This window comes from Pecten maximus, chromosome 16, assembly GCF_902652985.1.
Source record: "Pecten maximus chromosome 16, xPecMax1.1, whole genome shotgun sequence".
Lineage (NCBI taxonomy): Eukaryota > Metazoa > Mollusca > Bivalvia > Pectinida > Pectinidae > Pecten > Pecten maximus.
Genome location: NC_047030.1, coordinates 29051701 through 29077422, shown reverse-complemented (window position 1 = coordinate 29077422; position 25722 = coordinate 29051701). Strand labels below are relative to the sequence as shown.

The window sequence follows — 25722 nt, the reverse complement described above, 5'->3', positions numbered from 1 at the left end:
GTAGTCACTGTAAATGACAGAAAAAAGGGCAAAGGTCATAAACTATATATCACATGACTCAACCACATACAATGATAAAACTCGAGAGAAAACATTTCGTGGAAACCTCTTGATAAAAAATTATCACAGTAAATCAATAGAACCCCAAACTGTTGTAGCAACCATGCATGCCTAAGCTACCTTCATTCTGATAAAACACCAACACCAAGGAGGATCAGAAATTTCTGCTGCCCGGTCGTCAGCTCAACTTTATTGGGAGTTTCATTGTTACTTTAAAAGTAAGACTGTTTCTGGAAGATTTGACACATTAGGAATTACACTGAAAGCAGCCAGGTGAAAAAAGTGAGATTCCGATTTCCATTTGGAATGTGAATTTGGAATAAAAAGAATTTGGAAAAGTCCAAATAATCAAATTCAACTAAAAGTTTAAAGAAAACAATTTCAAAATTTTGCGGAAAAATACAACTTCATTTACTGAAGAAATAACAGGAAGATTGAATGCATTAAAAGTTTGAACTGCACTATTTAGAAAATCAGGTGAAGACAGGTCTACAACAAAAACTAGGAAAACTTGCCTACAAACATCTAGGTATAGTAAAACGTTGCAGTTCTGTACCTACAGAAGTTGTGGAAAACCTACTTCATATCCATACAGAGGAAATACAACATCAGACTCATTCCTAAATTTGGGAAGAACACATGGTATTCTGTACGCCTCAAATAAACCTGTGACTAATATATATACCACACGAAACATTTCTTATCTACAAATGATGACAATTCATTCAATTTTGAAATAGTAACAGTTAATACATGATACTGTGTTCTTAAACAAGAGGCCCAATGGGCCTGTATCGCTCACCTGGCTCTACAGCAACTTTGAAGTTGATTGAGGTCATTTCTAAAGATACTATGTTGATTACCTCTTTATTCAAATATCATTGTAAGCTAGTTTTATTCATATTAAAAATTTTCTAGTCCTTCATTCCAGCATTCTATTGGCCTAATATCAGGTCTTGGAGGCTCTTGGCTATCGCAGAATTATTGTTTACAGATTTAAGCCGATTTCAACCCTGTTACCTTGAATGTAGGTCAAGGTCATTTATTTGAACAAAATTGGTAGCCCTTCACCCCAGCATGCTACAGGCCCAATATCAAGTCCTTGGGCCTCTTGGTTATTGAGAAGAAGTCGTTTGAAGATTATAGCCTATTTGAACCATGTGACCTTGAATGAAGGTCAAGGTCATTTATTTGAACAACTTTGTAGCCCTTCACCCCAGCATGCTACAGGCCCAATATCATGTCCCTGGGCCTCTTGGTTATTTAGAAGAAGTTGTTTGAAGATTATAGCCTATTCGACCCATGTGACCTTGAATGAGGGTCAATGTCATTTATTTGAACAAACTTTGTAGCCCTTCACCCCAGCATGCTACAGGCCCAATATCAAGTCCCTGGGCCTCTTGGTTATTTAGAAGAAGTTGTTTGAAGATTATAGCCTATTCGACCCATGTGACCTTGAATGAAGGTCAATGTCATTTATTTGAACAAACTTTGTAGCCCTTCACCCCAGCATGCTACAGGCCCAATATCAAGTCCCTGGGCCTCTTGGTTATTGAGAAGAAGTTGTTTGAAGATTATAGCCTATTTGACCCATGTGACCTTGAATGAAGGTCAAGGTCATTTATTTGAACAAACTTTGTAGCCCTTCACCCCAGCATGCTACAGGCCCAATATCAAGTCCCTGGGCCTCTTGGTTATTGAGAAGAAGTTGTTTGAAGATTAAAGCCTATTTGACCCATGTGACCTTGAATGAAGGCCAAGGTCATTTATTTGAACAAACTTTGTAGCCCTTCACCCCAGCATGCTACAGGCCCAATATCAAGTCACTGGGCCTCTTGGTTATTGAGAAGAAGTCGTTTGAAAATTATAGCCTATCTGACCCATGTGACCTTGAATGAAGGTCAAGGTCATTTATTTGAACAAACTTTGTAGCCCTTCACCCCAGCATGCTACAGGCCCAATATCAAGTCCCTGGGCCTCTTGGTTATTTAGAAGAAGTTGTTTGAAGATTATAGCCTATTTGACCCATGTGACCTTGAATGAAGGTCAATGTCATTTATTTGAACAAACTTTGTAGCCCTTCACCCCAGCATACTACAGGCCCAATGTCAAGTCCCTGGGCCTCTTGGTTATTGAGAAGAAGTCGTTTGAAGATTATAGCCTATTTGACCCATGTGACCTTGAATGAAGGCCAAGGTCATTTATTTGAACAAACTTTGTAGCCCTTCACCCCAGCATGCTACATGCCCAATATCAAGTCCCTGGGCCTTTTGGTTATTGAGAAGAAGTTGTTTGAATGAAAAAGTTGACGCCGGACGGCCGGACGGCCGGACGGACGGCCGGACGACGGACGCCGCACCACGGCATAAGCTCACTTGCCCTTCGGGCAGGTGAGCTAAAAAATCAGAAGTTCAACTGACTAAATAAAGAGTTGGAAGTCCGACTGACTAAATAGTGTTGGGAAAAATGGACTTAATCCTCAGGATATGACAGAAGATTCCTTATGCTGGAGACAACTAAATATCCGTAGTACAGAAAACAACTAAATATCCATAGTTCTGGGAACAACAAACAACAAATTCTGTAATGCTAATGAAACAACAGTACATCTAGTTCAGGAAACAGCAAAATATTCATAGTTCTACATCTGGAAACAACTATTATAAACAAGAGATCCCAGAGGGATCTTGGCGCCCACCATTGAATGATCTTTATAGGTTCCATGTCAGATTGATCTTTTCTCTACTTTTCCCTTCTAAGTCTTACTAATCTGTGTAAATTCAGAAACAGCCCTCTAGTACTTTTCAAACAAGGGGTACCTATATATAAAATTTAAGATTTAGCGATAATGGCTGTCTGTCCGCCATGTTGCTTTCGGATTGGTCCCAAAATGCAACACCAGGGACCAAGGGGAACCTACATATGAAATTTGAGAAAGATCCCTTCAGCACTTTCTTAGAAAGAGCGATAACAAGTTTCAATTGTCAAAATCTAAGATGGCTGCCTATCGGCCATGTTGTTTTCCGATTAGTCTCAAATTGCAATATGCATAACTAGGCACCGAGGGGAACCTACATATGAAATTTGAGAAAGATCCCTTCATTACTTTCTGAGAAATAGCGATAACAATCTTCAATTGTCAAAATCCAAGATGGCTGCCTGTCGGCCATGTTGTTTTCCGATTGGTCTCAAAATGCTTTATGCATAACTAGGCATCAAGGGGAACCTATATATGAAATTTAAGAAAGATCTCTTCCTTACATTCTGAGAAATAGCGATAACAAACTTCAATTGTCAAAATCCAAGATGGCTGCCTGTCGGCCATGTTGTTTTCCGATAGGTCTCAAAATGCTTAATGCATAACTAGGCACCAAGGGGAACCTACATATGAAATTTGAGAAAGATCACGTCAGTACATTCTGAGAAATAGCGATAACAAACTTCAATTGTCAAAATCCAAAATGGCTGCCTGTCGGCCATGTTGTTTTCCGATTGGTCTCAAAATGCAATATGCATAACTAGGCACCAAAGGGAACCTACATATGAAATTTGAGAAAGATCCCTTCAGTGCCTTCTGAGAATTAGCAATAACAATCTTCAATTGTCAAAATCCAAGATGGCTGCCTGTCGGCCATGTTGTTTTGCGATTGGTCTCAAAATGCGTTATGCATAACTAGGCAGCAAGGGGAACCTACATATGAAATTTGAGGAAGATCTCTTCAGTAATTTCTGAGAAATAGCGATAACAAACTTCAATTGTCAAAATCCAAGATGGCTGCCTGTCGGCCATGTTGTTTTGCGATTGGTCTCAAAATGCGTTATGCATAACTAGGCACCAAGGGGAACCTACATATGAAATTTGAGAAAGATCACGTCAGTACATTCTGAGAAATAGCGATAACAAACTTCAATTGTCAAAATCCAAGATGGCTGCCTGTCGGCCATGTTGTTTTCCGATTGGTCTCAAAATGCAATATGCATAACTAGGCACCAAAGGGAACCTACATATGAAATTTGAGAAAGATCCCTTCAGTGCCTTCTGAGAATTAGCAATAACAATCTTCAATTGTCAAAATCCAAGATGGCTGCCTGTCGGCCATGTTGTTTTGCGATTGGTCTCAAAATGCGTTATGCATAACTAGGCAGCAAGGGGAACCTACATATGAAATTTGAGGAAGATCTCTTCAGTAATTTCTGAGAAATAGCGATAACAAACTTCAATTGTCAAAATCCAAGATGGCTGCCTGTCGGCCATGTTGTTTTGCGATTGGTCTCAAAATGCGTTATGCATAACTAGGCAGCAAGGGGAACCTACATATGAAATTTGAGGAAGATCTCTTCAGTAATTTCTGAGAAATAGCGATAACAAACTTCAATTGTCAAAATCCAAGATGGCTGCCTGTCGGCCATGTTGTTTTCTGATAGGTCTCAAAATGCTTTAAGCATAACTAGGCACCAAGGGGAACCTACATATGAAATCTGAGAAAGATCCCTTCAGTACCTTCTGAGAAATGGCAATAACAAACTTCAATTGTCAAAATCCAAGATGGCTGCCTGTTGGCCATGTTGATTTCCGATTGGTCTCAAAATGCAATTTTCATAACTAGGCAGCAAGGGGAACCTACATATGAAATTTGAGGAAGATCTCTTCAGTACTTTCTGAGAAATAGCGATAACAAACTTCAATTGTCAAAATCCAAGATGGCTGCCTGTCGGCCATGTTGTTTTCCGATAGGTCTCAAAATGCAATATGCATAACTAGGCAGCAAGGGGAACCTACATATGAAATTTGAGAAAGATCCCTTCAGTGCTTTCTGAGAAATAGCGATAACAAACTTCAATTGTCAAAATCCAAGATGGCTGCCTGTGGGCCATGTTGTTTTCCGATTGGTCTCAAAATGCAATATGCATAACTAAGCAGCAAGGGGAACCTACATATGAAATTTGAGAAAGATCCCTTCAGTACCTTCTGAGAAATAGCGATAACAAACTTCAATTGTCAAAATCCAAGATGGCTGCCTGTCGGCCATGTTGTTTTCCGATTGGTCTCAAAATGCAATATGCATAACTAGGCAGCAAGGGGAACCTACATATGAAATTTGAGAAAGATCCCTTCAGTACTTTCTCAGAAATAGCGATAACAAACTTCAATTGTCAAAATCCAAGATGGCTGCCTGTCGGCCATGTTGTTTTCCGATTGGTCTCAAAATGCAATATGCATAACTAGGCAGCAAGGGGAACCTACATATGAAATTTGAGAAAGATCCCTTCAGTACTTTCTGAGAAATAGCGATAACAAGAATTGTTTACGGACGGACGGAGGGACGGACGGACGGACGGAGGGACGGACGGACGGACGGACCACGGACCACGGACGCAGGGCGATTTGAATAGCCCACCATCATCAGATGGTGGGCTAAAAATCATCGGCGGTTCAGGAAACAACAAAATATCATCAATTGTTAAGATTCCGACAGCTGGATCACCAAACAGCTAAAATTAACAGATTTTGTGTGGAATCTTGTAACTTTGAGTTAATAAACTGTAGTGTTTTTAAAGGAGATTTAAAACCAACTTTAGATCTGCCAACAGAAACAAGGTAATTAAAACACTATCAGAATTTACATCTGAATACAAGTGTTTTAGCAGATTGATGTTAAAAGACCTTCAAGCTGAACTTTAAATCACCTGAAAAACTTCAAGCTGGGTCAAAGGAATGCAATTATTAGAAATTCAGATATAAGTTAATAATTTTTAACAATTGCTTGTAACATCATCATTTCATAATCTGAAAAACATTCTTCCATTATATGATATGAACAATCTCTAATTTTCAGGAATATAAACCAGAAGACCAAATCATATAACTTCCCAATCTAATAACAAATATAAAGTTTATTATAATCCCTTCTCAATATGATCAACCAGACAAACACTATTGCCGGGAGTCAACAGAATCAGAATAACATCAATGCTCCTAACGCTCAAAATGTCGTGGTTAATCAAAGTATCCAACAGAACCAAACTAACATAATACAAACAACAAACACTGCTGTCATCGCCGAGACAGAAGACGACTGGGAGTGCATCTTAATCACAAAATGTGTCCTTGCCATCATTTTCTTTGCAATTGTAATAATTGGGGCAATCTTGTACGGTTTATTCCTTGCCTGCCAGTTTTTAGTTTTGTTCATGATTTTGGAGGATGAGATTTATCTGCTAAAACCCGTCGAAGACTACATTTCGTACCCCATCCTTGACCTCACCCTGCGGGTTTTCTACAGTCTCAGTGATAAGATTCAAAAACTTAACAGCCCGATTCAAGACAACTTTGTGCTGTTGTTTTTTCTACGAGCGTTGTTCAGTCTGTTGTTTGACCTGGCTATATTTATTACCCTACAGGTACTGTACATAATACCAGGCTACTTGGCTCTCTTTGTCTGCCTTTTCACTGTAATCTCCACTCTATTGACAGTGTCTGTTATCATGAACTTCTGTGCTAGGAAAGGCCTAAGTTCTACTTGCAAATATCTTGATGCTGTCAAAAACTTTAGAGCACTGTTTTTTCAGTATAAATTGTTCTCCTTTTTGTTGTCGATTATCTTGTTTGCAAACCTGCTCACCATTACGGCCCAAAGGATTTATTCCAGCCCTGCTCTCGACTTTTTCACCTTTGTTGTCTTCTTAGATATCTTCTTTGATGTTCTCTGCTTCATTGCAATGATTTTCAGTTCAACCAAAAAGATCCGGCCAACTATTCATGTCCAACCTGATCAAGAGTCTCAGATAGGTTCTGTAGCACAGCCTGGACCTCCAGGGCCATTGGGGCCACCAGGACCACCTGGGCCTCCACCTCCAGGGCCATCAGGGCCACCAGGGCCACCACGACCACCTGGGCCTCCACCTCCTGGGCCATTTGGACCATCTGGGCAGCCGCAGCCCTCTGGACCATATCCTCCACAGGCAAACCCTGGTGAACCTCCAAGTTATGCTCATGCAGTATCAGAGGTCAAGAAATATTGAATGACGAAAAAAAAACTGAAAAGTTATAAATGACTATTATAGTACCATTTATCATACTGAAATGTCCCTATTTCTAGACATGCATCATTGAATTGTCTTGATCAGTTCTCTGGAAAACATCATTTCTCTCCTTCCTCTTAATCAACCGATTACCAGAGGAACCTACATATGAAGTCCAACAAAAATCTTGGAAGAACTTTCTGAGAAATATTGAAAACTTTCAACTGTCAAAATAAAAGATGGCCACCTGTTAGCCATTTTGATTGCCAGGTAAAACTTTAAATTGATTTGGTACAAGTAGAAACAGATGACAACCTACATGTAAGTTTGAGATAAGAACTTCAGGTTCTACAATTGTCAAAATCAAAGATGGCTGCCTCACAGAGTCAGCCATTTTGTTGCCTGAACAAGACTAATATTTTTGATTACTAACTCCTCAAAATTAGAGAAATATCTTTGTAGTACTTCAAGAAACATAGATAACAACAACCAAATGGACAAAGCGCAATTTTAAAAGCCCACCATCATCCTTTTATGGTGATCCAAAAACAATCCTTTTTCATATGGGCTAATAAATTTTCTAAAAATAGCGTATTACTTTTATCATTTTATGCAATTTATATATCATAAAGTAACTTGTTTCACATTTTTTGAGGAAAAATAGAATTACCATCATTGTTAATTCAACATATCAGAGAAATGATATAATTTTTATACCCACTGCATGGCATGATGTTTTACCCACAAACATGTTCATGTAAACATCAGCATCCTACCACTGAATACATGAGGAACTCTGCAAAATTTTGTGAAAGAGGTCTTAATGTGAATTATGCCCGAAATCTCTTCCTGACAGACAAGCGACATAATACAGGGATACTGATCCTATCCTAAAATCTTATCAGGTATATATACATGTACAACGTTGGACCTGATCATTATATGGGCTGAATGGATTGTTCACAGGTGCATGACATATTTTGCACACAATTATTATTTCTCCAATTGTCAAGAATCGCTTTTGTCACTTTATCTTGATCAAGTGTAGAACTTGATGTTATATGATACTATGGTGTGAAAATGAACAAAAAAAAAGGTCAAAATCCAAGATGGCGTCTGTTAGTCATCATGTTTAAACCTGCTATTTCTTGTACGTACATTATAGTTATATTATATATGAACTGCATTCTTACATATCAAACACATCCTTGGTAAATATTCCACAGTTTGTCTGGATGTTTTCTTATATATAGCATCATGCTCATTACACTATATATATATATATATTTTCATAAAAGTCACGGTTTGCTTCTGTGTAAATCAAGATTTTAATTTGTCCTAGTTTGACATAATTATAATTTGACATGCATTTCCAGTTTGCGTTTATCAATCATTGCACAATGTGGTATATTTCAATAAATAGAAAGACAAAAGGAGATAGAAACTCTCTACTTCTCCTTACACCTTATATACCTATAGTCGACTGCTGTATGGTTTTGTATAGTCGACTGTTGTATGGTTTTGTACAGTCGACTGCTGAATGGTTTTGTATGGTTATGGTCGACTGCTGAATGGTTTTGTATGGTTATGGTCGACTGCTGAATGGTTTTGTATGGTTATGGTCGACTGCTGTATGGTTTTGTATGGTCGACTGTTGTATGGTTTTGTATAGTCGACTGTTGTATGGTTTTGTATGGTCGACTGTTGTATGGTTTTGTATAGTCGACTGTTGTATGGTTTTGTATGGTTGACTGTTGTATGGTTCTGTATGGTGGACTGTTGTATGGTTTTGTATGGTTGACTGTTGTATGGTTTTGTATGGTGGACTGTTGTATGGTTTTGTATGGTTGACTGTTGTATGGTTTTGTATGGTCGACTGCTGTATGGTTTGTATGGTCGACTGTTGTATGGTTTTGTATGGTTGACTGCTGTATGGTTTTGTATGGTCGACTGTTGTATGGTTTTGTATGGTCGACTGCTGTATGGTTTTGTATGGTGGACTGTTGTATGGTTCTGTATGGTGGACTGTTGTATGGTTTTGTATGGTTGACTGCTGTATGGTTTTGTATGGTCGACTGTTGAATGGTTTTGTATGGTGGACTGTTGTATGGTTTTGTATGGTGGACTGTTGTATGGTTTTGTATGGTCGACAGTTGTATGGTTTTGTATGGTGGACTGTTGTATGGTTTTGTATGGTCGACTGTTGTATGGTTTTGTATGGTGGACTGCTGTATGGTTATGTATGGTGGACTGTTGTATGGTTTTGTATGGTTTTGTATGGTGGACAGTTGTATGGTTTTGTATGGTGGACTGTTGTATGGTTTTGTATGGTCGACTGTTGTATGGTTTTGTATGGTCGACAGTTGTATGGTTTTGTATGGTGGACTGCTGTATGGTTTTGTATGGTCGACTGTTGTATGGTTATGGTCGACTGCTGTATAGTTTTGTATGGTGGACAGTTGTATGGTTTTGTATGGTCGACTGCTGTATGGTTTTGTATGGTCGACTGTTGTATGGTTTTGTATGGTTATGGTCGACTGCTGAATGGTTTTGTATGGTGGACTGTTGTATGGTTTTGTATGGTCGACTGCTGTATGGTTTTGTATGGTAGACTGTTGTATGGTTTTGTATGGTCGGACTGCTGTATGGTTTTGTATGGTCGACTGCTGTATGGTTTGTATGGTCGACTGCTGTATGGTTTTGTATGGTTGACTGCTGTATGGTTTTGTATGGTGGACTGTTGTATGGTTTTGTATGGTGGACTGCTGTATGGTTTTGTATGGTCGACTGCTGTATGGTTTTGTATGGTCGACTGCTGTATGGTTTTGTATGGTGGACTGTTGTATGGTTTTGTATGCTTGGCTATATAGCTACTTAATCATCTTGTAGTTGTTGCCCCCAAAAGTTCCAAGTCAATGATGTAAAATATATAATTAACGCATTTGTAATAAGTGATGAATCAGAAAATACATGTATAAAGGACCTGTCCTAGACACAGTGATGACTGACAAGAGGATTTGTGATTCTTTGTATCTTTAAATCTAAGATTTAATAAACTTAGTTTGCTGTGAATTGTTTGAGAGTATTTCTAATATCAATTCTGATGTTGACATGAAATTATTAGCTGAAACAGAAATACAACACTTGCTTCGATTGGTGGTCTGTAGACCCCAGTGATCCTAGCTGTATCAGACCTCCTGGTCTCTGTATCAGACCTCCTGGTCCCTGTATGACAGACCCCCTATGACCCCTTCATCAGACCCCGTAAGATCCCTGTCATAGACCCCCTATGGTCCCTGTATCAGATCTAGACCCCCTATGGTCCCTGTATCAGACCCCTTATGACCTCTGTATCAGACCCCATATGGTCCCTGTATCAGACCCCCTATGACCCCTGTATCAGACCCCCTATGGTCCCTGTATCAGACCCCCAATGGTGACTGTATCAGACCCCCTATGGTCCCTGTATCAGACCCCCTATGGTCCCTGTATCAGACCCTCTATGGTCCCTGTATCAGACCCCCTATGGTCCCTGTATCAGACCCCCTATGGTCCCTGTATCAGACCCCCAATGGTCCCTGTATCAGACCCCCTATGACCCCTGTATCAGACCCCCTACGGTCCCTGTATCAGACCCCCCTATGACCCCTGTATCAGAACCATTATGACCCCTGTATCAGACCCCCTATGACCCCTGTATCAGACCCCCTATGGTCCCTGTATCAGACCCCCTACGATCCCTGTATCAGACCCCCTATGGTCCCTGTATCAGACCCCCTATGACCCCTGTATCAGACCCCCTATGACCCCTGTATCAGACCCCCTATGACCCCTGTATCAGACCCCCTATGGTCCCTGTATCAGACCCCCTAAGATCCCTGTATCAGACCCCCTACGATCCCTGTATCAGACCCCCTATGGTCCCTGTATCAGACCCCCTGAGATCCCTGTATCAGACCCCCTATTGTCACTGTATCAGACCCCTTATGGTCCCTATATCAGACCCCCTATGGTCCCTGTATCAGACCCCCTATGACCCCTGTATCAGACCCCCTATGGTCCCTGTATCTGACCCGCTATGAACACTTTATAAGACCCCCTATGGTCCCTGTATCAGACCACCTAAGACCCCTGTATCAGACCCCCTATGATCCCTGTATCAGACCCCTATGACCCCTATATCAGACCCCCTACGGTCCCTGTATCAGACCCCCCTATGACCCCTGTATCAGACCCCCTATGGTCCCTGTATCAGACCCCCTTTGACCCCTGTATCAGACCCCCTATGACCCCTGTATCAGACCCCCTTATGACCCCTGTATCAGACCCCCTATGGTCCCTGTATCCGACCCCCTATGATCCCTGTATCAGACCCCCTATGACCCCTGTATCAGACCATCTATGGTCCCTGTATCAGACCCCCTATGGTCCCTGTATCAGACCCCCTACGGTCCCTGTATCAGACCCCCTACGGTCCCTGTATCAGACCCCCTCAGTCCCTGTATCAGAACCCCAATGGTCACTGTATCAGACCATCTATGGTCCCTGTATCAGACCCCCTATGGTCCCTGTATCAGACCCCCTACGGTCCCTGTATCAGACCCCCTACAGTCCCTGTATCAGACCCCCTACGGTCCCTGTATCAGACCCCCTATGGTCCTTGTATCAGACCCCCTATGACCCCTGTATCAGACCCCCTACGGTCCCTGTATCAGACCCCCTATGGTCCCTGTATCAGACCCCCTATGGTCCCTGTATCAGACCACCTACGGTCCTTGTATCAGACCCCCTATGGTCCCTGTATCAGACCCCTACGGTCCCTGTATCAGACCCCCTATGACCCCTGTATCAGACCCCCTATGACCCCTGTATCTGACCCGCTATGTTCCCTGTATCAGACCCCCTATGACCCCTGTATCAGACCCCCTATGACCCCTGTATCAGACCCTCTATGGTCCCTGTATCAGACCCCCTACGGTCCCTGTATCAGACCCCCTACGGTCCCTGTATCAGACCCCCTATGGTCCCTGTATCAGACCCCCGACGGTCCCTGTATCAGACCCCCTATGGTCCCTGTATCAGACCCCCTACGGTCCCTGTATCAGACCCCCTACGGTCCCTGTATCAGACCCCCTATGACCCCTGTATCAGACCCCTATGGTCCCTGTATCAGACCCCCTATGGTCCCTGTATCAGACCCCTACGGTCCCTGTATCAGACCCCCTACTGTCCCTGTATCAGACCCCCTATGACCCCTGTATCAGACCCTCTTTGGTCTCTGTATCAGACCCCCTCGGTCCCTGTATCAGACCCCCTATGACCCCTGTAGCAGACCCGCTATGACCCCTGTATAAGACCCCCTCTGTCCCTGTATCAGACCCGCTATGACCCCTGTATCAGACCCCCTACGGTCCCTGTATCAGACCCCCTCTGTCCCTGTATCAGACCCGCTATGACCCCTGTATCAGACCCCCTCTGTCCCTGTATCAGACCCCCTATGGTCCCTGTATCAGACCCGCTATGACCCCTGTATCAGACCCCCTATGGTCCCTGTATCAGACCCCTACGGTCCCTGTATCAGACCCCCTACTGTCCCTGTATCAGACCCCCTATGACCCCTGTATCAGACCCTCTTGGTCTCTGTATCAGACCCCCTCGGTCCCTGGATCAGACCCCCTATGACCCTGTAGCAGACCCGCTATGACCCCTGTATAGACCCCTCTGTCCCTGTATCAGACCCGCTATGACCCCTGTATCAGACCCCCTACGGTCCCTGTATCAGACCCCCTCTGTCCCTGTATCAGACCCGCTATGACCCCTGTATCAGACCCCCTCTGTCCCTGTATCAGACCCCCTATGACCCCTGTATCAGACCCCCTATGGTCCCTGTATCAGACCCGCTATGACACCTGTATCAGACCCCCTACGGTCCCTGTATCAGACCCCCCTATGACCCCTGTATCAGACCCGCTATGACCCCTGTATCAGACCCCCTACGGTCCCTGTATCAGACCCCCTATGGTCCCTGTATCAGACCCGCTATGACCCCTGTATCAGACCCCCTACGGTCCCTGTATCAGACCCCATATGACCCCTGTATCAGACCCGCTACGACCCCTGTATCAGACCCCCTACGGTCCCTGTATCAGACCCGCTATGACCCCTGTATCAGACCCGCTATGACCCCTGTATCAGACCACATAAATCTAGCTGTGATGCCCCTTATAGATCCATGTAAATTTGGTGTCTATCTGTGATGCCACTTATAGATATATACAAATATAGCTGTGATGGTAAATATAAAATTTACTTCCTTGTTGTCAACCTGTCATCACATTCTGCCCCTTAATAACTACCGTCTTCCTAACATGTACAATGAACATGGTGTTCGCTGGACAATATAAATCTATATTAATTCAGTAATTGAATGGAATAATGTCTGCAAAATTGAAGTTTGTGGGGATATAATTGCCAATTCATGTACCTTGTACATATTTAAAAGAAAATTTTAATGCACAAGTATACAATTGGAGCTATAATAAGCTGAACATGAAAATGCTAAAAAAGAATTCAACACAATTTAATCAAATGGATTTTCCATAAAATCATACAGCATAGCCAGTATCGATACAAAACATGTTGGTTATTTGCAGTAGAACAAGTTCCCAGTCTGTAAATCGCAGACAATTAAGGCCGTACGCGTAGTAATTCTGTGAATTGTTAACCTTGGAAGAAATATTTGTGGATAAACAGTGGAGTCAACAAATAACATTCAAGAAGTTGTAAAACAACATTCCTGTGATATCCCTGAGACAGAAAACAACATTCCTGTCGTCAGAAAACAACATTCCTGTGATATTGAGTCAGAAAACAACATTCCTGTGATATTGAGACAGAAAACAACATTCCTGTGATATTGAGACAGAAAACAACATTCCTGTGATATCCCTGAGTCAGAAAACAACATTCCTGTGATATCGTGACAGAAAACAACATTCCTGTGATATCCCTGAGTCAGAAAACAACATTCCTGTGATATTGAGACAGAAAACAACATTCCTGTGATATTGAGACAGAAAACAACATTCCTGTGATATTGAGACAGAAAACAACATTCCTGTGATATCCCTGAGACAGAAAACAACATTCCTGTGATATTGAGACAGAAAACAACATTCCTGTGATATTGAGTCAGAAAACAACATTCCTGTGATATTGTGACAGAAAACAACATTCCTGTGATATCCCTGAGTCAGAAAACAACATTCCTGTGATATTGAGACAGAAAACAACATTCCTGTGATATCCCTGAGTCAGAAAACAACATTCCTGTGATATCGGGACAGAAAACAACATTCCTGTGATATCCCCAAGTCAGAAAACAACATTCCTGTGATATCGAGACAGAAAACAACATTCCTGTGATATCCCTGAGTCAGAAAACAACATTCCTATGATATCCCTGAGTCAGAAAACAACATTCCTGTGATATTGAGACAGAAAACAACATTCCTGTGATATCGTGACAGAAAACAACATTCCTGTGATATTGAGACAGAAAACAACATTCCTGTGATATTGAGACAGAAAACAACATTCCTGTGATATCGTGACAGAAAACAACACTTCTGTGATATCGTGACAGAAAACAACATTTCTGTGATATTGAGACAGAAAACAACATTCCTGTGATACTTAGACAGAAAACAACATTCCTGTGATATTGAGTCAGAAAACAACATTCCTGTGCTATCGAGACAGAAAACAACATTCCTGTGATATCCCTGAGTCAGAAAACAACATTCCTGTGATATTGAGACAGAAAACAACATTCCTGTGATATTGAGACAGAAAACAACATTCCTGTGATATCCCTGAGTCAGAAAACAACATTCCTATGATATCCCTGAGTCAGAAAACAACATTCATGTGATATTGAGACAGAAAACAACATTCCTGTGATATCGTGACAGAAAACAACATTCCTGTGATATTGAGACAGAAAACAACATTCCTGTGATATTGAGACAGAAAACAACACTCCTGTGATATTGTGACAGAAAACAACATTCCTGTGATATTGTGACAGAAAACAACACTCCTGTGATATTGTGACAGAAAACAACATTCCTGTGATATCGTGACAGAAAACAACATTCCTGTGATATTGAGTCAGAAAACAACATTCCTGTGATATTGAGACAGAAAACAACACTCCTGTGATATCGTGACAGAAAACAACACTGCTGTGATATCGTGACAGAAAACAACACTGCTGTGATATCGTGACAGAAAACAACACTGCTGTGATATCGTGACAGAAAACAACATTCCTGTGATATTGAGACAGAAAACAACATTCCTGTGATATCGTGACAGAAAACAACACTGCTGTGATATCGAGACAGAAAACCACATTCCTGTGATATCGTGACAGAAAACAACATTCCTGTGATATTGAGTCAGAAAACAACATTCCTGTGATACTTAGACAGAAAACAACATTCCTGTGATATTGAGTCAGAAAACAACATTCCTGTGATACTTAGACAGAAAACAACATTCCAGTGATATTGAGTCAGAAAACAACATTCCTGCGATATTGAGACAGAAAACAACATTCCTGTGATATTGAGACAGAAAACAACACTCCTGTTTTATTGAGACAGAAAACAACATTCATGTGATATTGAGACAGAAAACAACACTCCTGTGATATCGTGACAGAAAACAACATTCCTGTGATATTGAGACAGAAAACAACATTCCTGTGATATCGAGACAGAAAACAACATTCCTGTGTTATTGAGACAGAAAACAACATTCCTGTGATATCGAGACAGAAAACAACATTCCTGTGATATCGTGACAGAAAACAACATTCCTGTGATACTTAGATAGAAAACAACATTCCTGTGATACTTAGATAGAAAACAACATTCCTGTGATACTTAGATAGAAAACAACATTCCTGTGATACTTAGACAGAAAACAACATTCCTGTGATACTTAGACAGAAAACAACATTCCTGTGATACTTAGATAGAAAACAATATTCCCTGAACACAGGTCATGGTCTTTCCAAACATGATTTAAATACAAGCCTAAAGATATAACTGGATCTCCTATATGAAGTGATACTTTAAAACTCAAGCTAAAGCTCAGGATTACAATTTTACATTGGATGTTATAGTAAGTCGCCACTTTCCTATTTTACTACAGTGAACTTTAATTAACATTAATTAATTGATTTGATTGTGTATTACTTTAAAATTCCACACATATTTTTTAACGCAAACAGAATTTTTGCAAAAAGTTTTATTTTCACAAATTTTGCATTCATCTAAATTTTTTTATAAATAATTTCCTGATTTTAAAAATTGATTAATCAAAAAATGGCTTCTGATCTAACTGCTGTTGGCAATCCAGAAGAAATTGAAAATGCTTTTGTTATGCAAAACTTACATGTACAACAACAGCAAACAAATATTGTTTATATTTTACCGATGGTTCAACATCCTATACAAGCTGAACAAACCAACACTGCAGTCAGAAATGATAATGAGGCTGAGGAGACTCCAGTAGAGGTAGATCTTTTCTTTATTATCGCAGCCATCATTTGCCTTTCCTTCACTCTAGTTATCGGACTTTGCTATTTGGTGTTCATTATCTGCCGGGGTTTAGTTAGATGGATGATACTAAAAGAAAATATTGATGTCCAAAAACCAAATTCTGGAACCATCACTTGTCCAGTTCTGGACCTCTCCTTGCGTTTTCTCTTTTTCCTCAGTACCAAATTTGAAAATCTGACCAGTAAAATCCAAGATAACATGATCATCATTTTCTACATTCGAGTTATGATCACTCAAGTGTTTGACTTGGTTGTCATTATGTACTTAAACATTGTGGCTCCAAACACAATCTACTGGGTGCTTTACATGCTTGTTGACCTAGCTTTCTGCACAGTGATGATTGTTACTGTTATTGTTAACTTCTGTTGCAGACAAAGACTCGATTCTACATGCAAACGGCTTGATGTGATTCAAAACTTTGATACAGTGTTTTTCATTTTCAAGCTGTATTCTTTTGCATCTTCTCTGATTCTGCTGAGCAATGTCATATATTTCAATGCTAGACTTGGTTCAAATCTACTTGTCGCATTCTTCTTCTTCGTCACGGCTGTGGATTTGTGGTTGCTAGTTCTTTCTTTCATTGCGATCACAGTAAAATTTAAAAAGAGTCAAAATAATGTTCGTAACATTTCACAGGAACAATAATCTACATGATTTAAGATTCCATCAATCACAATAAGTACCTGTACTAATAAACATGTCAGTAACTGTTTACCTGTCACTATGTACACCTGTATTAATTATGTACATTTAAACCACAGCTGTGATGTCATCCATTGTTATTTGTGTACTATATCCAGTAAAATACCTGTAACTGTCCAATACGTTACATGTAACTGTCCAATACGTTACATGTAACTATCCAATACATTACATGTAACTGTCCAATACGTTACATGTACCTGTCCAATAAGTTGCATGTACCTGTCCAATAAGTTGTATGTACCTGTCTGATAAGTTGACTGTAACTGTCCAAAAAGTTACCTGTGACTGTCCAAAAAGTTACCTGTAACTGTCCGATAAGTTGACTGTAAATGTCCAAAAAGTTACATGTAACTGTCCAATAAGTTACCTGTAACTGTCCGATAAGTTGCATGTTCCTGTCCAAAAAGTTACCTGTGACTGTCAAAAAAGTTACATGTAATCATAACTGTCCAATAAGTTGGATGTACCTGTCCAAAAAGTCACCTGTACCTGTCCGATAAGTTGCATGTACCTGTCCGATAAGTTGACTGTAACTGTCCAAAAAGTTACCTGTAACTGTCCGATAAGTTGACTGTAACTGTCCAAAAAGTTACCTGTAACTGTCCGATAAGTTGACTGTAACTGTCCAAAAAGTTACCTGTAACTGTCCGATAAGTTGACTGTAACTGTCCAAAAAGTTACCTGTAACTGTCCAAAAAGTTACCTGTAACTGTCCAAAAAGTTACCTGTGACTGTCCAAAAAGTTACCTGTGACTGTCCTGTCCGATAAGTTGACTGTAACTGTCCAAAAAGTTACCTGTAACTGTCCGATAAGTTGACTGTAAATGTCCAAACAGTTACCTGTAACTGTCCAAAAAGTAACCTGTGACTGTCCAAAAAGTTACCTGTGACTGTCCAAAAAGTTACCTGTGACTGTCCAAAAAGTTACCTGTAATTACTGTCAAATAAGTTACCTGTTACTGTCCAATAAGTTACATGTAAATGTCCAATAAGTTGGCTGTAGCTATAATGTCCAATAATTTGACTGTAACTGTCCAAAAAGTTGACTACTAAAAGTTGAGTGTAGCTGTCCAATAAGTTCATTAAAGAATGCACTTGTTGGACAACTAAAGGTAACTTGTTGGACAACTAAAGGTAACTTGTTGGACAACTAAAGGTAACTTGTTGGACAACTAAAGGTAACTTGTCGGACAACTAAAGGTAACTTGTCAGACAACTGAAGGTAACTTGTCGGACAACTAAAGGTAACTTGTCGGACAACTAAATGTAACTTTAATTGTTGGACAACTAGAGCATCAAGTTACACATTTCCAATATTATTTTTATTTCCTTTGAATTTACATTTTTGGACACTAACATTTTGTAGTTGCAGTTCAAATCTTGCATTTTCCCACAATTTATGAGAACAAAATTTCTTTGGACCCTATCCGTCGAGATATTCATGTGTAATCCTAGATATATAACTTATATACGGTATATCTTTGATGAAAACATTTAGGAAGTCCATGGTGTTGAAAGTTTACTTTTTCACACTTGAATTGTGTGATTGGTTCATAACATTCTCTGAAGATACATGTCTATTACATTTTTACCAGTGAAATATTGAAAATTATACATTCTATAAAAGTGATATTTTCCACTAGTGAAAAATATCACTTTTCTGATTTGACCAATCAGGACACTGCTTTCAAACTACAATGGGGAAAATAAGGATTTGCATGTAGCCCTATGACATAGTATATGACGTCATAATGCAAGACAGAATTGCATTGGTCAAAGGGTACATTTGTGAGTCAATGATAGGGGATCACAATGAATTCTGGGAGAAATTGAGCTGCCTTGGTGTATTTTACAATAAATTGTGACAAACAGAATATGTAACATTATCTTTAGTAATACCAAATATATTTCAACAGTAAAGCCAATATTTTCCAATTTTTCCCTCGTGCTACGCACTTGTGAAAAATGGCAAAATGTTAGCCATATATACTCATGAAATATGTTTGGTATTACTGAAGACACTGTTAAATATATATCCTCTTTATATTCCAAGAAGTATCACTTTCTTGCTTCTGTATGTCTTGGGTGTATCCTATGACCTGTTGGGAGATGTTAACTGTTACAACAGGCCCCATGGGCTCGAATGGTAAAATATTATCACCTTCCCCCCATGATGTTACAGACCTTTGGTTGTAATGTGGACAATTAAGTAGAAGTGGCATTTTAGTTAAGTTCTAATTTTTGGGGTCCCATGCCTCTGTCCCTAGGGGTCTCATTTATATAAATTATGGTTGCCCGCACCCATGATATTTCCCTCCATGTTTGGTTGAAATCCACTTTGGCGTTAAGGAGGTGTAGCGATTTGAACATGAAAGTTTAGGCAAGACACAAGAAGCATGGCACATGACGACGGCCAAACACAATGGCTATATTCTTAACATTACAGGTTGATCACAATATTTGAATTTAATCCAATTCAATACTGGATGTTGGGAACTCATTGATGACTGACCATGGTATTAATTAGTCAACCACAGACTGTAATGAGGAAACCTAATCCCTTCAAACGTGTCATAGTTTACAGTTTAACTTTGATTTTCAATACCATTATACAGTTTATTTAAATCGCCATAAGACAAGTTTAGACGGATCCCTGTCTTTAAGGAGGTCTAATACATTTGTAATATCTACCAAAGCAGATAAAGGGTTTCAAAGAAATTTAAAATTCATATTAGATCGAGATGAACACTTGGATCCCATCCATTTCCTTTATAAAGGCCATATTTGTTACATATGTAGACTGACCAGAAACAGTTACCATAAAGGCCATTTTGTTACATATGTAGACTGACCAGAAACAGTTATCATAAAGGCCATGTTTGTTACATATGTAGACTGACATGGAAACAGTTATCATAAAGGCCATGTTTGTTACATATGTAGACTGACATGGAAACAGTTACCATAAAGGCCATGTTTGTTACATATGTAGACTGACCAGAAATAGTTATCATAAAGGCCATATTTGTTACATATATAGACTCACCAGAAACGGTTATCATAAAGGCAATGTTTGTTACATATGTAGACTGACCAGAAACAGTCATTAAGTTGATATGTTATTGGTCTATGCGGACTGATTTTGTTTGATTTTATTTGTATACTTTTTGTTAACGTTTTAGCTTTATTTTACATATATGAAAATATATTTCACTACTTGATAATCACTTTAGTTATTATATTTGTGAAGAAGTTGATCCGTTTCTTTAGAGGTATCACTATAACCGTACATTAGAGATAAATCTATAGATAATATAAACGAACCCAATGTTTTTAGTCTGTACATACATTATATATACATCTCCAACAGCATTCCTCATATATCCTACATTACATTGCACCGATACTCAAATATAGACGCCTCCCGTCGTCAACTTTTCTCCAGGGTCCTGAACAGTCTGTAGTGTATCCCATAGTGACATTTCGGCACTCATAAATTTTTGTTTGTACAGTCCTGTTAAATTTGTTCACATAACTTTGCTGTCAGGGCCAATTTGACTCTTTACGGGATATTTAGAGAGTTCTCCAGACTCTATACACAATGTATCTATTATATCCATCATCATCTCATGGACAATAATAACCAAGTTTTTATGTAATATTGTCCACATGTATCCATATTAAATCATTTTTGGACGAGACGTCCCTTAACACTTCGGCATTTGCACAGGCGGGATATTTTCAAATGTCTTTGCTGTTTGTCACATAGCATTCCATCATAGAGCAAGGCTGTGTACATGTCATGGTAGCCACCGCCTTTGACCCACACCAGCCAAAGGGTTCATGGTTATTTCAACGTCTTCCAAAATACAAGTATTACTGTACCTTATTGTATTTTCTAGTACTATTTATATATTATGTGATTGTATTTGTATTCTTGTGTCTTTATAAAGGGGCGGATTGCCTCGAAAATTTGACATTTTTCATGTCCACACTATTAGAATTACTTCTTTGCCCCGTATATATATATATATATAAGAGAGAGATATTCTATTGCTTGAAAAAACTTGCTTTAAATAAATGTAAGTAAACTTTGAGTTTGCGTTGTAATGATCAGAAACACACACCAGAAATTCTGAGCCTGATATAGTCATATAAACAGAGGAATTACACAGAATTACATATCTTAACATCAATGAATTTTTACTGCAAAGATAAAATTAAATGGCTAGCACATGCTTCAAGGGAGAGAACCCAAAGAAAGACCATTTTACAACAGCCAATCAAATAACATTTTCCATTTTCATTCATTGAAAAAAAATTTACCATTACATTAAGAAAAAAAAAATTTGTTAGAGTAAACACTACAGTACTTGTTGACATTTATAACGTCAATAAATAATAATTTCTATAGTAATGTCAAACTGTCAATTTTATAGGCAATAAATAGTAATTTCTATTGTAATATACAACATATTCATCAGTACAAATTGTTTGATTTTATATTTATTTGAGGTATAAATAATATCATTTTGACAAATCACTTTCAATATAATCAGGTTTTTTTTTTTAACACAAAATCAAATATTGACCAAAGGGATTTACAGACAACATGGAGAAGATAACAAGATCTTCGAAGTGCATGTAGTATTACTCACTTTTTGTATCTTTTGTTCATTTATGACCCCATGAACTGCCAGAGTCATTTTGAGGCAGGGCCTAATTGTAGCAGCTGGTGGTTACCTCACTGAACAACATGCAGAGGCCCCTCATATGCCATCCAGAACCATTATGGTAAAATGTCATGACCTAGGACAAAACCATGTCAGCACACAACTTTCAGAAACACAAACCGACACAGGTATGGATCATCATACCATGCACCTTGGATTTTCACCTGAGGTCACATGGGCCAAAGCTCTAACAGACTGAGCTATCTCCCTTGACAGCTGTACCAAGCGACAGGTATTAATCAAGGTCATCAACAACCTTGACACCAGTACCAAACAACAGGTAACAATCAAGGTCATTAACAACCTTGACAGTTGTACCAAGCAGCAGGTAACAATCAAGGTCATTAACAACCTTGACACCAGTACCAAGCAACAGGTAACAATCAAGGTCATTAACTACGTTGACAGCTGTACTTTGGTTTGTTTTTGTTTAACGTCCTATTAACAGCCAGGGTCATTTAAGGATGTGGAGGAGAGCCGGAGTACCCAGAGAAAAACCACCGGTCTACAGTCAGTACCTGGCAACTGCCCTACGAAGGTTTCAAACTGGCAACCCAGAGGTGGAGGGCCAGTGATAAAGTGTAAAGACACCTTAACCACTCGACCACCGCGGCCCAGGACAGCTGTACCAAGCAGCAGGTAACAAATCAAGACTCCATCCTTCATGGATCTCAAGAATTTTTTTTTTCATAGAAAACCTTACTGTGAATTAAGAGCTTTGTGACTTCCGAACCCTTGTTGACAGGAATGTTTATTATCGACAGGTAGTTCTGTGATAAAAACATGAAGATTTATACTCACAGCGTACTCGTGTCTCGGCCAGCAGAATCCTTCAGCAGAAAACACGACTCGTGCATCAAATTTCTTAAACTTTTTCATCAATTCTTCATCAGTGTTGGTAAATACAACATCGTAACTGAAATCAAGCATTTGTTCAATTTGTTTACCAAGACAGTTAAATTAAAAAAAAACTTTGTTTACAGACTTCCATTGTTTTGATCTTTAATATAGACATTTCAATTCTCTATCTTTGATCCGTTTGATAGCACTTTTTAACTGCGATATTTTTTTATATTTTACATCAATATGACCTTGACCTTTGATAACCAAACAAACCTGTCTGTAAACATTAAGAGGAGATCTTCCCGTCCAGCAAACTCCTCAATTCCTTCTTTCATCAAGTTGATTTTGTGACCTCCGCCAATACCTTTTTCCATATCACCGCCATCCCACTTCTGACCAAACCCCAGGACCTGTATATGACAGAGCACATTTACAGAACACTAGAGACTTGGAGTCTTAGAGACAAAATTATATTTCAAACCTTATTTGCTGGAAAGTAAATCTGAGATAGCCAGAGAAATATCATCTTTTTTGATATGATAGTGATGACCATCTTTTTTTGATATAATAGTAATGACCATCTTTTTTTGATATGATAGTAATGACCATCTTTTTTGATATGATAGTAATGACCATCTTTTTTGATATGACAGTAATGACCATCTTTTTTTGATATGATAGTAATGACCATCTTTTTTGATATGACAGTAATGACCATCTTTTTTGATATGATAGTAATGACCATCTTTTTTTATATGATCATCTTTTTTGATATGACAGTAATGACCATCTTTTTTTGATATGATAGTAATGACCATCTTTTTTTGATATGATAGTAATGACCATCATTTTTGATATGATAGTAATGACCATCATTTTTGATATGACAGTAATGACCATCTTTTTTCATATATCTCTGACCATCTTTTTTCATATGACAGTAATGACCATCTTTTTTCATATGACAGTAATGACCATCTTTTTTCATATGACAGTAATGACCATCTTTTTTCATATATCTCTGACCATCTTTTTTCATATGACAGTAATGACCATCTTTTTTCATATGACAGTAATGACTATCATTTTTGATATGACAGTAATGACCATCTTTTTTCATATGATAGTAATGACCATCTTTTTTGATATGATAGTAATGACCATCTTTTTTGATATGATAGTAATGACCATCTTTTTTGATATGATAGTAATGACCATCTTTTTTGATATGATAGTGATGTATAATAAAGGAGATCAGACCAGTGATATAATCATACACCTCTGCCTAAGCCAACATATATAATTACCTGGTATATAATGAAGCATTCAGAATTTTCAATGCATGAGAACTGTTAAATATTCTGACAAGCAGCCCAATGGGCCTGTTCACTTGCTCCTACACATGACTGAAGAATAAGACCAGACTAGGTTTATTAATTTTCTTATCCACTTCTTACCTTGACATCAAATCCATACTTCTGTGCAGACTTCATGTAGCGTCGGAGACCATCATTGGCATGTGTTGCCACAGTGACCACTTGAATGTCTGAAAGAAACAGGGAAAATGTAAGTTACATTATATATATATATTGTATGACTAATGTACTAATATGCTTCTGTTTAAATTTGAAGGAACAGATCTCACACACACACAAAGGGACAGATCTCACAAACAGAGACATATCTCACATACATACACAGGGACAGATCTCACACACACAGGGACAGATCTCACACACAGGGACAGATCTCACACACAGGGACAGATCTCACACACAGGGACAGATCTCACACACACAGGGACAGATCTCACACACACACACAGGGACAGATCTCACACACACAGGGACAGATCTCACACACAAAGGGACAGATCTCACATACAGGGACATATATCACACACAGGGACAGATCTCACACACAGGGACAGATCTCACACACAGGGACAGATCTCACACACACAGGGACAGATCTCACATACAGGGACATATCTCACATACATACACCGGGACATATCTCACACACAGGGACAGATCTCACATACAAGGACAGATCTCACACACAGGGACAGATCTCACACACAGGGACAGATCTCACACACAGGGACAGATCTCACACACAGGGACAGATCTCACACACACAGGGACAGATCTCACATACAGGGACATATCTCACATACATACACCGGGACATATCTCACACACCGGGACAGATCTCACACACACAGGGACAGATCTCTCACACACACACAGGGACAGATCTCACACACATAGGGACAGATCTCACACACAGGGACAGATCTCACACACAAAGGGACAGATCTCAGATACAGGGACATATCTCACACACACAGGGACAGATCTCACATACACAGGGACAGATCTCACACACACAGGGACAGATCTCACACACAGGGACGGATCTCACATACAGGGACAGATCTCACAAGGACAGATCTCACATACACACAGGGACAGATCTCACACAGGGACAGATCTCACATACAAGGACAGATCTCACATACACACAGGGACAGATCTCACACACAGGGACAGATCTCACACAGGGACAGATCTCACACACAGGGACAAATCTCACATACAGGGACAGATCTCATACACAGGGGCAGATCTCACATACAGGGACAGATCTCATACACATAGGGACAGATCTCACACACACATAGGGACAGATCTCACACAAAGGGACAGATCTCGCACACAGGG

General features: G+C 39.5%; 1 protein-coding gene across 2 annotated transcripts in view; it reads right to left on the bottom strand.

The window, feature by feature from the left end:
* The window catches only part of LOC117344468 (procollagen-lysine,2-oxoglutarate 5-dioxygenase 1-like), a 68873-nt gene that overhangs the window by 33635 nt on the left and 9516 nt on the right, over positions 1-25722 (bottom strand). For both annotated transcript variants that reach the window (XM_033907212.1, XM_033907213.1), the window contains exons 2-4: positions 24454-24542; positions 23270-23406; positions 22955-23069 (exon numbers count right to left, since the gene is read on the bottom strand). In XM_033907212.1, coding sequence (XP_033763103.1) covers positions 22955-23069; positions 23270-23406; positions 24454-24542 — 341 coding nt within the window. The remainder of the gene's footprint in view (positions 1-22954; positions 23070-23269; positions 23407-24453; positions 24543-25722) is intronic.